The 16,650-nt window shown below is 43.9% G+C and overlaps 1 protein-coding gene across 7 annotated transcripts in view; it reads left to right on the top strand.

The window, feature by feature from the left end:
- Window positions 1-16,650, top strand: part of SLTM (SAFB like transcription modulator) — a 738,342-nt gene that overhangs the window by 155,209 nt on the left and 566,483 nt on the right. For 5 of the 7 annotated variants that reach the window (XM_044078891.1, XM_044078894.1, XM_044078892.1 and 2 more), the window contains exons 6-8: window positions 6,390-6,414; window positions 7,645-8,092; window positions 9,244-9,290. In XM_044078891.1, coding sequence (XP_043934826.1) covers window positions 6,390-6,414; window positions 7,645-8,092; window positions 9,244-9,290 — 520 coding nt within the window. The remainder of the gene's footprint in view (window positions 1-6,389; window positions 6,415-7,644; window positions 8,093-9,243; window positions 9,291-16,650) is intronic. The other 2 variants (XM_044078888.1, XM_044078890.1) reach the window with 2 other exon arrangements.

Below are 16,650 nucleotides of genomic sequence, written 5' to 3'. Positions count from 1 at the left end.
CTCGCGTGGCCCTCAAGAGTATGGCAGTGGGCTGTTTCCACCCAGCACTTTAGCAGCACACATCCTGGGGAAATCCCACGTGATAGCAGACAAGTTGAGCAGAGCAATTTTTTCACCTCTTGAGTCGTCCCTCAAGACAAATAGTGGAAAGGATTTTCTGCAGGTGGGGGCCAGCCTTTGTGACCTTTTTGCCAGTCACCAAATGCAGAAGCTACTTTGCCCTGATTCCCCCTCTGGGAGAAGCCCCAAGGGACACACTCATTCAAGATTAGCCCCCGGGTCTCCTATTTGCATTCCCACCAATCCCATGGATACCAAAGGTATTATAGAAAGCCAAAGCCCTGGGAGGACCAGATACCTCCTTATTGGCCTAGTCAGGTTTGGTTCCCCTTCCTTTGACTTCATCTTTTGGAAGACCCCTGGATTCTGGACCCAGTTCCAGACCTTATGATGCATTTGTCGGGGGAACTTAATCCCCCTCTGCAGTCCCTGAAGCTGACAGCTTGGCTGCTCCAATTCCCATCATAGCCAGGTTCCATAACCTTTCCAAGGAGACTAAGCTAATTCTCCTGTCATCTCATAAATCCTCTACAAGGAAGTTGTACCTCAACAAATGAAAAACATAGTCTATATGGGCCTCTAAAAACAATATTGATCCTTACTAAGCCCCTATTCTAGATTTCTTAACCATGATTTTCAATAAAGGAGCTGCAGCAGCAACAGTCCGCGTTCAACTAGCTGCTATTTCTAACTTTCATCTGGGATTTTAAGGCTTGAATATTGTCTCACAAATTATCCAAAGCCTTTCTCAAAGGGACCCTTCATATTAGTCCACCTGTGAAATCTCCCTATTCTCCATGTAATCTAAACTTTCTTTTTTCCCGCAATTTGAACCAGCTTCCTCATGTGACCTCAAATTTTTGTCATGGAAAACCGTGGTTATTACTAATGCCCGCAGAGTGTCAGCTTCAGGCCTTATCCATTAAGCCTCATTATTTTGTTTTCCATGCAAACAGTCTCGCTTCGAGCAAATCTCTTTCTTGCCCAAAGTTTTCACTGAAACGAATCTCAACCATATTGATTTGCCAGTTTTCTTCCCCACTATTCCAACAATTTAGAGTACATGCTGCACGAACTTAATGTTTGCAGACAGCTTAGATTCTATTTGGATCGAACTAAAGATTTCTGGAATCAGACCGGCGTTCTGTTTCATTCTCGGATTCCAGTAAGGGTATGCCAGTGACTAAAACTGTCTAAATGGTTATCTGATTGTCACCTTTGTTTATTCAGCTGCCAATATGCCCTTGCAGCATAAAATTTAAAGCACACTCAAACAGAGTTTTTGCATCTACCTTTTCTGCCAGACTTCTATTAGGTTCATAGATTAGTACTAGGCTAACTGCCCTTGCGAGGCATTTTAAGCCTGGCCAATTAGCCCTTGTAAGACTCTAACCCTGCACCTTGTGTTTGTAAGGCAAACACCTTAACTATTAGGCCACCCAACATTTGCGCAGCAGGCACTTGGTCAAAACCTCTTATCTTTATCACTCATTACAAAGTTGACAGGGCTTCGAGGGACAGGGCCTCCTTTGGATCCATTGTCCTGAGAAATGTACTCCCATGAGCCACCCGAGGTTGGTGCTTGGGACACTACTCATCAGTAAAGAATGAGCGGCAGAATAGAACAACTTCACAAATGTGTACTTGCCACAATGTTCCATGTGAGTTGTTTCTCACCTTCACTCTTGCGTCCTTCCCTCCTACCCCCTCCTGGGCTTTCAGAAAACAGATGCTAGGTCCTTCATGGTCACTCAATCTTTATATATTTTCTTTGTTATGCAGTTATAGAATGGCATATGGGATTTTACTCTGCAAACAATATTGGAGGTAACTGGGTGCATCATGGGATAGGGACTTTGCTTTGAGCTGCTTGAAATCCTCCTAGTTTGCAGTAGGTGCGTACGGAGCCGAAGGATCGGCTCTGAACCCATCAGTAAAGAATGAAGGCGAGATGAACAACTTGCATGGAACATTATGGTAAGTACATAACTTTTTATGCTAAGTTCTTGCACGCTTTCGTGGCACTTAAAATTTTAATTTACATACTCCCCCACCTCTGAGAAACTGGCTTCTGAATTAGGATCCCCAGCAACAATTGGGACTGTTGTGTAAGAAATAAGGACTGTATTTGTAATTTGGATGACTCAAGATACATTTTGTCCAAATTGGATCTGTCTAGCAGCTAGTAAATAGGTTAAACCTGGTGGCTTTGTTTTCACTGTATATTTGGAGGTGTCATCAGTTCATAGGTTCATATCTGCCCTAGGGCATTTATAAGCCTAGCCAGTGTGTGTGTGGATTTCGCCACCCATTTTACATTTTGCTGTGCCTTTTTTTGAGTTTAGTATACTGTGCCTCTAACAGTGACACAGAAGTGATAGCCGGGGTAAACCTATGATCTCCCATCCATTCCTCTTGAAGAGAGTCAATGTGGGACTCTGCCTAACCTGGACTGGGTTTTTATTCCAGAGTGAGGGGAGCCTCTGGGTTATGAATCTGTCCCTCCAGCATGTCCTATTTATTTCAGTGCTGAGGTTCAAGTCTTTCTAGCGCGTAGCTCGATGGGATTTGGATTGTGCAGCATGTCCATTAATTCCGGGTTGGACATGGCTTTATACATCGGGCACAGATCGCCTCAGGCGGTATGCCACTGAGTAGAGCTGGAGTTTCTTTAACCGGGCAGCATATGGCATCTGTTTGAGCCCTTTGATCCTCTTGGTGAGGTACTTTTGGGGTCTTTCCGGTTGCTGCAGGTGTCTGGTAAGGTACATCCCAAAAGGGGCATTATACTCAATTATGGGCCTGATAGGTGGGCTATATAAAATGTTTTTCTAACCACTTTGGCCACGTGGTTGTCAAATGAGAGATTGCGATCAACTTGGGTCCCCAGGTCCCTAATGACTTCTGTACTTTAATGGATTACCACCTATGTGGTAATTTGTGGGCACTTTGTTTTTGCCCAAGGTGATGACTATCAACTTTTTGGCGAGGCCATGGCTCTGGCACCAGTTGTCTGAGGCCTTTTTGGAGGATGCTTGTGTCGGCTGGAGAGTTGATTGACGCCCAGTTTGCAGTCATCTGCAAACTTGGTCAGCCACAGTCCTTCCGGGTTGGCCTGTACCGCCGAGAAATATATACCGAACAAGAGAGGTCCCAGGACTGAGCCTTGTGGGACGCCACTTGTAACTGGTTTGGAGTCTGACATGGCTCCAGCAATTCTAACCATGTGGGTTCTGTCCTTGAGCCAGTTTGCAACCCATCTAGTGACATAGGGGGTTTATATTTAAGCTGGTGAGCTTATCTATAATGCCAGAGTGGGGTATTGTATCGAAGGCTTTTGCGAGGTCCAGGTAGGCTGTGTGGACCACCTTCCCCTCGTCAATGGCCTTGGTGACTGTTTCAAAGAGATCAACCAGGTGTAAGAGGCAGGATCTGCCCTTAACAAAGCCAAACTGGGTAGGATCCAGTGTCTGTAGGTCCCCAATATCTTTATTTATAAGGTCCATGATGATCCTTTCCATAGCTTTGCAGACCAAGCTAGTCAGGCTTATGGGGCAATAGTTTCCAGGATCTGTTGAGGCACCACCTTTGTGGAGAGGGGTCACTGTTGCTGTACGCCACTGTTTGGGTACATATCCTGTAGTAAGGCTAAGATTGAACAGTAGTTTTATGTTTGGGTTCTTGGCTCTTCTTGGAATTCATGTAGGACGCAGCCCGGGACACCATCTGGTCCCATTGATGCTGTGTTTTTTGCTTTGGAGAGGGCGGCTCTTACCTGAGCATCTGAGTTGTCAGGGGGGCAGCACTCTGGGATAGATATTTGCCCTTTTGGTGGGGAGGGGGGGTTTGCACTGAACCTGTCAGCTAGGATGTTGGCAATGTCTGTGGGCTTGGTGTATTTTTTGTCATTTTGGACCAATTCTGAGCATATCTGGGAATTCCCACCCAGGTTCCTAACATAACTAAAGAAAGCCTTGTGATTATCCTTAGTGTCCTGTGCAATTTCTCTCTCTAAGCTGGCCTTAGCCGATTTTATGTGTGTCCGTAGTTTTTTGCTAATACTGATCAGATGCCTTCCCTTTTTGGGATTTTGCTCTATCATGTAGTAGCTTCCTCCTCCTATTGTATAGTTTGTTTATGGCTGGGGTCCACCAGACAGGACGTATGCCTTTGGAGGATTGGGTCTTGGTTTTATTTGGGATTGCATGATCCATGCATTCCTGAAGGTGTTCATAGAATGTGTTTATAAAGGATTCTGCGGTTTGGGCCGTATTTTCCACAGGCCTGGGGGCTTTGAAGGATTTCGCCTTGTTAGGCGTGTGAAATTTGCTTTACAGAAGTTTTTCACTGTGGTTTTCTGGGCAGAGGGTGGGGTCGGGATGTGAATATCCAGTGAGATTAGTTTATGGTCTGATCTTACCAGTGAGGGATTCACTTCTGGTCTGGAGCATAGTGTCCCCATGTTGGTGGTTATCGGGTCCAGTATGTTTTCCCCTCTTGTGGGAGTGGTAACAAGTTGTTCCATAGCATTTGAATTTATAAATTCTAGGAACCTTTGGGCTAGGGTGTTGGAGCTAGAGTAATGCTCCCAGTCTATGTTTGAGACCTTCATATTTTCCAGTGTTCTCAGGAAGGCCGAATGGGGTTCCTGTTTTTGGGATGGTAGTCTGTAGCAGGCTATAAACTTGAAGGCAGTTTTACCCACAGTTAGTTGCACATGGATAGTCTCTGATGCTTCGTGCTGTGCCACCAACCTGGAGGTGTGGGTATCTTTGACGAATATTGATCCTCCTCCTTTTGTGGTTCGGTTCAAGTTTTGGGACCGAAAAGCATGGTATGAGGTATAACCTGGTAGTGCTGGGGTGCTCTCGGGAGCCTTGAACCAGGTTTCTGTTACTGCACAGATATCTATGTTCTCCATGCTAAGGAGAGTTTCAAGTGCATGCATCTTGAGGTTTAGACTTCTGGCGTTGAGTAGCATTACTCTTAGTTTCTTATCCCTTGTGATACCTATGGAGTTGGGTTTGTCTTTTTGAGCCTTGCCTAAAAAATGCACAAAGGCAAGAGCCTTTGCCACTATCCGAAAGCCCAGGGGTGACAGGTGCAAGCCATCCCTAGCGAAGCATTGTGGCTTGTCGAGCATGTCATCCCAGGCTGACTGGCATTGGATCCCCTTTGAATGACATCAACACTTAAGCCAATTGTTGAAATTGATCATCTTGTCTTCATATTGTGGCATCATTCTTGGTGAGGGTAAGATGCTACTCAAGGTCAGGGTCATACCGGCCTGGGCTACATGCTCAGAGAGCTCCTCTGTCTTTTCATGTAGTCCAGGGAGGTACGTCTCAGGTCATTCACACCAGCATGGACAATGACAGAGTCATATTTGTACTTGCCTTATGGGAGCATTTCCTCAAATTTCTTCAGTGGACATCTGGGAGCAAACTGTGATATTTGCCTTGGGGGAGGAGCAGTATTGGGACTTTCTGGGTATAATCTCTTGTGGAGGTGGGAATCCCGTGCACCTGTTGCATGCCCAACCCGAGAAGAGTCACTGGACATGTGCAGCAAAACAGGTTAGAGGCCATGTTGTAGGTGAATTCACAAATTTCTGGTGTGCTTCCTTTTAGTGAAGAGGCCAGTTGAGAGCTACAGCTATGAATTGAAAGTGTGATTTGTTTACTGTTCTGTTGGGCCACAATTTTGTGGTAGTTCTATTAGTTGTCATTCCTGAAGAGTATGTCCTTTGTTAGGTCTTCTGAGGTGAGTTCTTAAGTCCTGTGTCCCTTTCCATGTTTACAGTGCAGAGTAAGTTGCATCTAGTTACTTGAGTAACTGTTTTATGGTTGTGGTAGTCTGACTTTGATCATTTAGAGGAGACCAGTCTGCTCAGTTGGCGGTAGCTTGGGTGGATATAAAATCTGTTGGCAGCCTTTTTTAAAAAAAAAAAAAAAGTTGGGGATTACCCAGTTTCCTCATACCATCTGGAAGTGGGTCATTTTTTAGTAGTGGAACTTTTAACAGAAATCCAGTTTAGTTGTCCATTCAGTATTTTAACTGGGCAAAGTGGAAGGTGTATTCACTGTTGCATTTTTTGTTATACTAGCCTGCTAAAAAATGTGACTGTTTAAATGGAGTAATTGAAGCCTGTGTGTGAAAATTAAGCGGAATGTGGAAACGTGAAGTTGCTGTAGAGTATTGTCAAGATTGCTAATTTTTGTTGAAGTGAAATGGCTAGCGATAGCTATGCTAAGTCTTGTATGTGAAAGTCTAAGGTACTCCAAACTGCAGAAATTAAAATTAAACCAGTTTCTATTTTGAATTTTCAGGTTACCAAAGAAGAATCTGGTGAAGGTAAGCTGCATTTAGTTCAGTAAGACTGGACAGTGGTAGACTTTCATTTTCTATTAAGTGTTTTTATAGAGGACTTGTACATTATAACGAGTGCTGCTGCATTTGTGAAGTCTGACAATGTTTGCCATTTTCTCTGTAGAAGGTTCCCTTTAAGAAAGGTGCTTTTTAAATAAAATCTTGCAGGTGTTTAATCTTGATGAAGCATCCTTTCATTTAAACAGGATCTATTCACAGTAGAAAATGTCTAACTGTACAGCAAATTAATGCATAAATGGTTTGTATGATAGCTGGCAGCCTTAAGTTTTCTCTGTACTTAATTATGCCGTAATATAATGGGTTTTGCTCTGCATGTGTACCTTCAGAGTGTAGAAGTATACTTGCATTATCGGGCATCCTTTCAAACATGTTGAAATAACATTCCTGCAAGTGGCCTGTTATGAACTTTGGAAGTGGAAATTTTTCATGGCAAAAGGACATGGCTTTCTTATGCAGCCTGACCTGGAGAAGGTAACATCTGTATGCAAAAAAATTAATTGTACATAAGATACTGATTCGGAAGATGCTTCGCACATGTGGTCTGGTCATAGAAGATGTTGGCCATGACAGGGACTTCTGAAGGGTGTTGGCTGTTGAAGAAAAGTCCCTATGGACTTTCAGCTGAACAATGTCTGGACTTTTTGCTAGGGGGAAATCATGGACTGTAAAGTTGTGATGTGGACGCTTTTCCTTTTGTGTTCTTTTATTTATATTTTGTATGTTGAATGGTTGAAGACTTCAGAAATCTGAATTCTGCTTTTAGTGTCCTCCCCCCTGAAATGTGCTCCTGCGTAACCTGATTTACTTGGAATGGAGCCCTGTGGTTGAATTGTCACTTTATTTACCATCAGAGCCTTCTGCTTGGTAGTTATTGCCTGCAGGTTGGTAGCAGTGCAAGGGCATGAAATGTCGCCCAAGTTTGTGCATCACTTGAGATGGATGCATTCTCTACTGGATATGAAGATTTGAAGACGTGACTTTGGACAGTAATGTTTTTTCTTGAAATTCCATTTGCGATGAAGATTGTGTACCTATAGCATACGGATTATAACTTTTGTATATGCACCTTTATGGTTTTTCTAACCTTCAGTGAGTGCTGATTTTTGAAATTGCATTTTAGTTATGTACTTGGTAAAATATTAATGTTAAACCTGTTTTGCCATGTTTATTCCTGTTGAATCCCTCCGATTATAGCAGGTACTGTCGATGGTATACTTGAAGTATCTAAACTTCTTCCTGCAGAGAAAAGCATAACTGAGGCTCGGCAGGATGCAACTGAAGGCAGCACTTCGGTGAAAGACGAAAATTCATCTACCACTGTCCAGGCTGAAGATGCCATCACTTTGGATATTGATGGCGATGACCTTCTAGAAACTGGTAAAAATGTGAAAGTTTCAGATTCTGAGGCTGCTAAGCATAAAGAGGAGGAGAAGGCCTCAGCACCAGATAGCCTGGAAGTTGTGAAGAAGGATGAAGAAACAAGTGACAATCTTAATGAAGACAAGAAGGAAGATGGAACAAAGTCTGATCCTTCCAAGAAAGAAACTAGAGAAGCTTCAAAGAAAGTCGAGTCGGGAGACAAAGAAAAGGATTCTTTGAAGAAAGCCCCCTCGTCTACTGGGGCATCTGGTCAAGCAAAGAGGTTTGTTTTTCTATGTCAGTTCTTTACGATACTGAGTACCAGCATTCAGTAAAACGCTGCATTGAGGGGTAGCATCAAGAATTTTTAATTTATTCCTTATGATTTCACTCCCCTAAATTTTGAACATCTAATTTCTAAACTTAAATCAAGATCTTCATTCTTGCACAGTATGCTCTACTGGTTGCATTATTGTCAGCAGTTTAATTGCTGTTTTTGACAAGGTTAAAAATCCTTGTTCTGGTGGTAGTGAACGTCTAAGAAAAAACGTGTCCCACTCCTGAAATCTGGAAGATTGCCAAATACCACTGACTTAGCATTGTCAGAATGTAGACCGTCAGGCATCTTTGGAAAATCAGTGCAAGATTTTTTGAGGGATTCTTGTTCAGATACTGTTTTATGGGTAAACATGATTATTCATTTTTGTAATGTTAACATTCCTTGCTTCAAGTAATATTGCATTTAATCTTGACCTTCACTGGAGTTCTTCGATAGATGGAGCTTTGACTGGGGAGGGTAGTCAGTGTTTGACTCTTGTTCTAGTAACAAGTCACCCTGAAGAGGCCTTTAATTCAGAGGGTATTGGATATTGTGGCAGTTTACCTGAACTGTGTTAACCTATGGCTCGACTCCTGCTAGAATAGCATGAGAAATCATTTAAAGTCTCATGTGAATTCATGTGAATGAGACTGGACCTTTATCTTAGAAAAGTACTTCAGGGGTGGAATTCCCCCCTCCCCCTTTGTGCTCTGGGTTCTGTAATTAAACAGATTAGCTGTAATGTAGGACTTTGGAATCTTGGGTTAGTATGCCGGAGTTAAAAAAAAAAAAAAAAAAAAAAACTCTACTACCGCATTTCTGAATTCACATCAGATTTTGCATGTTAATCTGGAGGGGGGTGGGGTCTTTGAAATAGCCAGAAGTAGAAAGCTGTTTATTTTGTAAAAGCAATGCATTTATTTGTTGTAGAATCGAAACATAAACTGTTCAGGAACTCTTGGAGGGAAGAGCCCATACTCTGCTTTTGGGGGGATATGCTTTTTTTTTTGTGGGAGAGGGTATCAAAGAAAAGGCCGTGGGGAAAAATGTGCTTTCCAAATATTCTGCAGACTAAACTGTTCACTTTTTCTCTCTTGGCGTTGTTGCCTCTGTAGTTCAACAAAGGAGTCCAAGGATGGGAAGACCTCCAAAGATGATAAAGGTAAGATGCTTTTGTATGACAGCATTGTGGAAGCTACTTTTGAAGGCTAAAACTCCCATTCATAATGTTTTGATGCTATTTTGTACAGCTTATCATGGGCTTTGTCACAGCAGTGAGTAGTCCTCTTTCCTGTCTGAATGAAGCAGAAGAGCTGATTGTTCTGTTTACTCAGTTTGTACAAAAGAAAACAAAATTAGACTGTTTACATTGGCATGCAATGTGATTGTAGAGTTGACATCGAGCCTCGAAGGTTTTTGTTGCTCTGAGTTGTCAAGACAGATGGTCTATCCACTGAAGTTGTCAAGACCATAAGACAGCTTTGAATTTTAACATACCCCCCAAAAAAAAATGTATTGCTGACTTTTGCCATAATTGTCAGTATTCACAGGGTCTGTACAAAATCCTTTTACACACTACAATGTTGTGCCATTTAGTAGCGAGTGTTTTCTGGTTGAGCAAATTGTATGGCCATTTTTTGATTCAGAAGAAATTGTCCAGCTGTTTTGTAAAGCTGGGGTAGTTCAGACAAGCCACTGGTTTATGTACTACAACATAAAGGTGACCTGGGCAAATTTTTATAGTTTTCAGGTGAGGCAGTAGGTTCGAGTTGTCTGAAATGTAAGAACTTATTTTTAGGGGGGTGGTAACAAATGCTAGACATAAAGCAGAGATGTGAAAAACATTGGATTCATTTGTAGTTACCAAAGGAAGTTTTTTTTTGGGTGCTGTTTTCCAGTAACAAGTTGCTAGGGGTGTTTAAAATGTGACCCGTTCTCTCAAATCCTCTGCCTAGAAAAAAGAAAAATTGGTTACGTGAAGTAACGCTTGCTGTGGCTGACTGCTGTTACTTCGGCTGCAGTATCAAAGCTGGCACCAGATAATAGTATTGCATTTTGGCCAGCTTTTGTAGTAAGTATTGGGGCATTCAGCTGTAGTAGTAAGATTGGGTGTGTGCAGTGGTACCAGAGGTAGCATCTTTTTGTTTATAGGTAGGTATAGTTTAGGCAAATGGGAATGGAATAAGTACATGACCAGTTAAGTGCAATATGTGAAGCTTGCTGTAAACAGTCTTGGGATAAAAGATCGCTAATGTATGGCAAAGGGTGCAGCCCTTGCCAGACTGTGTAAAGTGCTTTTTTAATGTACCACTAAACACTGGGGTGTACAATCACTTTTCTTCTGTTTTGGGCATGTTCCTGCTACTCCAGGGATGTTCTCGCGTGTCTGCCACCTGTTTTGCACTTTTAAATATCTGGGAGGAAGCTCTGCTTGTGTTGACTGGTATCAGTAGTGCTGCTATAGCAGGGTGAGAAGGGCAATGGCCCCAGGTGCGTAGTGTTTGGGGGAGGGTGCGTTTGTCCAATCTGTATTGCTGTTTATTGCAAACTTTGGTGCAGTTTAAAAGCGGGGGGGGGGGGGGGATCTTTTAGCTGAAATCTGAGCGCTGTAGCGCTCTATGCAGGCAGGATATGAACTGTAACAACTGAACTGAATTTATTCTGTTCTCAGCTGTTGTATTTACTGTTGAGTTTGGATCCAACTTGACTTAATAAAACTTGTGGTAACCAAAACGGTGCTCTAGCTTCTCCCTTGACCGTAATGCACCAACTCTCAACATACCTCATGCTGCTTTTAGCGAAAGGACATGGTTAGCTGAAGCTCTTGAGCTTCATTGCAGCTTTTGTCTAGTTTCTGTTGATCCACTACCCTTATTGTATTTCTGAAAGTGTAGTAGTTGTTATCTATCCCTTTTATTCTGCATGTTAGTGTATTCCTTTTTGGTAATTTTTTTGTCGTTTCCAAAAAACTTTTCTATCTGCTTTCTTTTTGCTGTAGAATGGCTGAGAAGGGCCCTTCCAGCTTTAAAAAGAGTTTTGAAGTGCGGGCACAAGTTGCCTGTTGCCACAGTCTGTTTTATTGATCTGATATCAGTTTTCATTCTTCCTTAAGATAATGGGTTTGGATCCGATAATTTGATCCAGCTCTGTTGTTGTTCTAGCTCGTGGCTACAAGCAAACTCTCTAGCTCCATCCCTACCCATAATGCATCACCCTAACATCCCTCTGAACTTATTTGCTGCTTTAGAGTTTAGACGTGGTCGCTTTTGAGTTTTCTGTGAAAGATGGCTTTCTCTGATTTTTTTTTTTTTTTAAAGCTCAATACTTCTGAGGAAAACCTTTAACCCATTTATAGTTGGTTAATGGAGAAAATGTCTGACATGGAGCCCATATGGAACTTTAAACATCCAGTAAGTTCTTTTGTCTTTTACCAGCCTTTTTCTCCACTATTGTCAGTTTATTTTATGGCTTGATGTCAGTAACTGTATTTTTAGCTTTCTTTTATATACAAGATTTTATTGCAGTTCTTAACATGCCATTGCCTACAGTGTTGGTAGATATTGTTTAGGACTGCAGTATTTATCGTGAGTTTCAGCAGACCAGAAAGAATGTCCTCCCTCTCCATAAAGGGGGAGTGACTACAGACCCTGGGAATTATCATCCCCTTAGCCTTGCATATCAGACTCGTCAGGCTATGGGGCAATCATCATGGACCTAATTAACAAGGATATAGGGAATCTCCAAACTCTAGATCCCACGCAGTTTGGTTTTGTGAAAGGTAGAACATGTCTGCTCAACCTTGTTGACTACTTTGAGTCGGTCACCAGAGCTGTGTATGAGGGCAAGGAAGTTTATGCCGCCTACCTATCTGGCCAAGGCCTTTGATACAATTCTCCACTCAGGAATTATTTTTAAACTCTCCAAACTAGGCATCAATCCCTGTATCACTAGGTGGGTTGCCAATTTAGGCATCTGCCCATTTTCATTCTTCCTCACTATTGGGTTACAGATCCGACCCTTGGATCCACCTTGGCCACATTTTTCAGACTTGAGGATCTATTCTCAAGCTCCTCCCTTTACCCACAGTGCCTTACACTCTATAGCTTCCACAGATAGTTGGCTTCTTTATTGCCTACCGGGTAGAGACGGTATAGACAGAAAATGGAGGCCCATACCAGAACATCAAGGTTCCTATAACCTCAATAGGAGCCACTAGGTTGGGGGATGGCTGGGAAGGGAAGAACGAAAGTGGACAAAAATGCCAAGTTACAATAAGTACATAATCTTCTGCCCTTTTCATTCCTCGCTGCTGGGTCAAGAGTCCCCAGCTACATTTGTCTTGGGTTGCCTCAAAGAATATGCCGGAGCAATGTCAAACCAAAAGAAGCTGTAATTCTGGAGACTAATTTATAATATGTCACAAGGGTGCAAGAATCTGATCAAGTGGCTGCAGCTGAAATATAATCAGTCTAAGCTCTAGAGGAGAAAATAGATGTAGTCATATGTCTAGTAGAATGTGCTTTAGGATGGCGAGGCAACTCTACCATTCTTTTGAATAAATTAATGAAATTGTAATCCACTTGGCCAGTGTAACTTTGGGGACTGCTTGGCCTAGATGGTTTGATGTAAAAGATGCAAATAGCTGGTCAGACTTTGCACTGTTTTGTATGTGGGTAGAACCGTAGAAGTCTCCCTGATGTCATGAATACAGCAGCATATGAATAGTTTGCCTCTGAACTCCCGTTTAGAGCAAAGTTAAATGCTGCCACTAGGGTGCGCGCCTCAGATGTCTGGTATAAAGCGGGCGTTGGCAAGCACCTTCAGAACTTCTGCCAGCTCTGGTCATCTCTCTTCCTGAAGTGTTTTCCTACAGCCAACATCAGATGAGTACCCCTTAGGGGTTTTCTATTTTATTACTTCCTACCGTTTTGGGTTACATGCCGGATAGGAAGTGTAAGTGTGGAAGGCAAGTACCACATAAGGATTCACATGAGCTCTGCCTTTTCAGCCTAGGTCAAGAAAACTACCATACCACCTGTATTTGTCAGATCTTTGTTCCCAAGACCCTTGGAAGCCATCTAGCTGCCTTTAACAATATACGTTGAGAATCAGACATGTTTAGCTTCTAGGATGTACCAGACATCGAACATTCAGAAGAGCCCCCAATCAAGAAGGCGAGTAGTCCTGAATTGACTGCTGTGCCCTCCACTCCAGTCTGAGCCAGAGTCCTGAGCTTCCTTCGGCTGTAGGCCTGGAGGGTATCAGTTCTTTGCCTGAGGTCACATCCCAGTGGGAATCTCGAGGCGTCCAATTCGGTCGCTGTGAGGCAACCTGGGCTCATATCAGAGGGTCCATGTGGTATCTCAGATCGTTGTGTGGACAGTCTGGTGTTGTGGAGTGCTGGCCAGCGTTAGGCCCTCCTACCCTCTACTGCATTTCAGAATCCTCTCCAGCAGAGATCATAAGAGAAAACCTTAAACAAAACTATTCAGCCCCTGTTGTCTTAACCTGTCTTAGCCTCTGGATTGGCAGGCCTTCACCCAAGGCCCCCTCAGTGCCTTCCTGGCCTTGGGTCAGGGCACTATGCAGCCCTACCCTAAAGGGACCTGCTCCTGATGTCTCCCCCTGAAAAGAGGATTCATCAGATGAATCCCTCACCTACTCTTCACAGATAGCTTCTCTGGGATATGCTTCCTGAGAGGAGGAGTTCAGTGGCATTGACTCCCCAGGTGAGGATCTCCCCTTTTGAGACCATCACAGATGCAAAACGTCAAACGGGACAGCTAAGACCCAAAAGAGATGCTATGAACTAAGGTCTCCTAGCCCCTCTGCTCTGCCCCCAGTGTACTAGTTTTTTCTGGATGCTTTCGTCGCTGCTTCTAAAAACCCTAACTCACAGCCCCCAGCAGCCAAGTGTCCAAATAAATTCTACAAGGTGTCAGAGAAAGCAGCCTTCTTCCTCTACAAAGCCCCATCTACAGATCTTGCAGTAATTTATGCGACCACTGGAAAAAATTACTTTTCTCCACCTCTCTACTGCCCTCTGATAGAGAGCAGAACGGTGGAACGTCTGGGGAAGGTTTATACTTCTGCCATCCTAGCAGTAAGAGTCATCAACTGCCAGATGCACATGGCCAAGTATTCCTTGGCGCTCTTGGATGATGTGGTCAAGCAGGTGGGAGAGCTCCCCTGCTGAGGGCAAGTTTCCTCCCTCCTGAACTCCTGCACACAAGTGACCAAAAACTCTGTCCAGCTACCACTTTGTGGACGCATCAGCAAGGGCAGCTGCTTCTGAATCTATCCGGAGGTACTGTTGGTTAAGATTGCAACCCCTCCCTGATGACAAATCCAAGCTCCCGGAGGACTAACCCCTCCTTTATGCCTAAGATGATATCTAATGTGACTCTCAACCACGCCATACATCTTCCCACCTTCTTCCCTAACCCTCAAAACAAGGGGGAAATAACTCTCCACTCATTAGACTTGCACAGACAGCTCAGATACTACCTGGACCATACTAAACCCTTCTGGAATACAGACCAATTTCTTGTCAGCTTTGCCCTAGGAGCAGAGGGGAAGCCCATTTCCAAGTGGATTTTGCACTGTATCCATTTCGGCTACAGATTGCATGAGAAACCACTCCCTAAGTCTGTTTGTTCCCATTCTACTAGGGCAGCCTCCACTTCCACACCATTCCTCAGAGTTCCCACCAGGGATGTCTTGGAAGCTGCCACCTGGACCTCTGATCATACCTTTACAAAGCATTACCACCTATCTCTTCTCCAAGACTAGGGCAGGCTTTGCCTCTGCAGTTCTGCAGGGCATGCTTACTCATGCCTAGGTCTTTAATCCTTCCACCCCTCTTCTCAACTTTGGGAATACTCCCACAGATGACTGCAACAGTGAAACATGAACATAATGCAGTTGTGTACACTTAGCGTAAATCTAGATGTTTGTTTTCACTGTTGCAGTCCTGGTTTTCCTCCCTTATAATCCTCTCCTTAGGGAGGCATAAGCTTCTTATGGTGGCTTTTACCCACCAGGACCTACATATCAATCAAAGAAATGTTAGCGTTAGCTGTACAGAATACTCTGCCTTCAAGAACTACATTCTTCCAGGACAACTAATGGTAAAGACTGACAACACCACGGTTATGTGGTACATACAAGCAGGGGGGTACACATTCTTACCCCCTCTGCAGACTAGTCATGACATTGTGAAACACAACCTTAAGCTACCAAGTGCACCTACAAGCTCAATTCCTGCCAGGAAGACTGGCAGACGAACTAAGCACAAATCTCATGGACCCACACTGGAGTGGAAGATTTTGTTGATAGGTCTGGGGGGTGGCCAAAGATGGACCTGTTTGCTTCCCCCCAGAACTACCATTTGGACAAATTCTGCACAAGGACTCCCCACAAGTTTGGAAAGTGGATGCCCTGTCCTCTATCAGTTTATGCCTTTACTTCTCTGCCTCTTCTCTCCAAGGTACTACTAAAGATCAAACAGGACAAACCAAGGACGATACTGATTGCACCAGTCTGGCCACGCCAACACTGGTACCCCCTCTTGTACAGTCACTGGCACCATGGTACCTGCCTCAGACCCCTACCCTGCTGTCCCAGCAGGAGGGCCAGATTCTGCACCCTCCGCTTCAAACCCTTTATCTGGCAGCCTGGCTAATCTGTTACCATCCCTCAGTAAACAAGAGCTGGATGTCATTCTGGAGGCAAGGAGGCCTAGTAGTAGAAAATCTTGTGCTGAAAAATCAAGATGTGAGTGTTCAATCTCGCCGTTTGTTCTTGCACATGGGTTCGGAGCCGATCCTCGGCTCCGAGTCGGCCGCTTGGCAAAGCTCTGCATCGAGAAGAAGCTCGAGACCAACCTGTCTCCCACAATTCCCTCTGCCTTTACCTCAGATCTAGTTTGCAAACACCAACGGGAATGAAACGCACAACATCCATGCTAAGGCGTAGCTGAAAACAGCAGTAACAGCTGAGAGAAACAGAAGCGGGAGAACCAAACCAGACACCTAGACTGGACGTTCTTCCTGACCTTTGGGTGGGAGGATGGGAATGTAATAACACAGGCGAGATGAACACTCCACATGGAACGTTATGGTAAGGACATAACTTCTATATGTGAGAGTGTTCAATCTCGCAGTTTGTTCTTTCACATGGTTAGCGTCCCTAGCTCCGTGACCCTGGGAAACTCACGGAAGAACGTTCCTGAGCACAGTGGAATCGAAGGTTGCCCTGTCCCTGGAAACCCTATCCACTTTGTAATGAGTAATAAAAGTATGTGGTTTAGACCAAGTGGCGGCCGCACAAATAATGTCCAAAGGTAGGCGGGCCGCATGAGCCAGGGATGTAGATATTGATCTAGTAGAATGTCCTTTCGGACCTGACTACCTGACGTCATGGAAGATGAGACTGCAACTGATGCAGGGCCCAATAATCAGGCTGACTGAGGTGTACTGCAAGCAGATTACCCAAATGTGATGACTGCAACAGTGAATACA

This window comes from Protopterus annectens, chromosome 7.part1 (genome assembly GCF_019279795.1).
Source record: "Protopterus annectens isolate FY-2018-M chromosome 7.part1, PAN1.0, whole genome shotgun sequence".
NCBI classification, from domain to species: domain Eukaryota; kingdom Metazoa; phylum Chordata; order Ceratodontiformes; family Protopteridae; genus Protopterus; species Protopterus annectens.
This window is presented reverse-complemented; position numbering and strand designations above follow the sequence as displayed.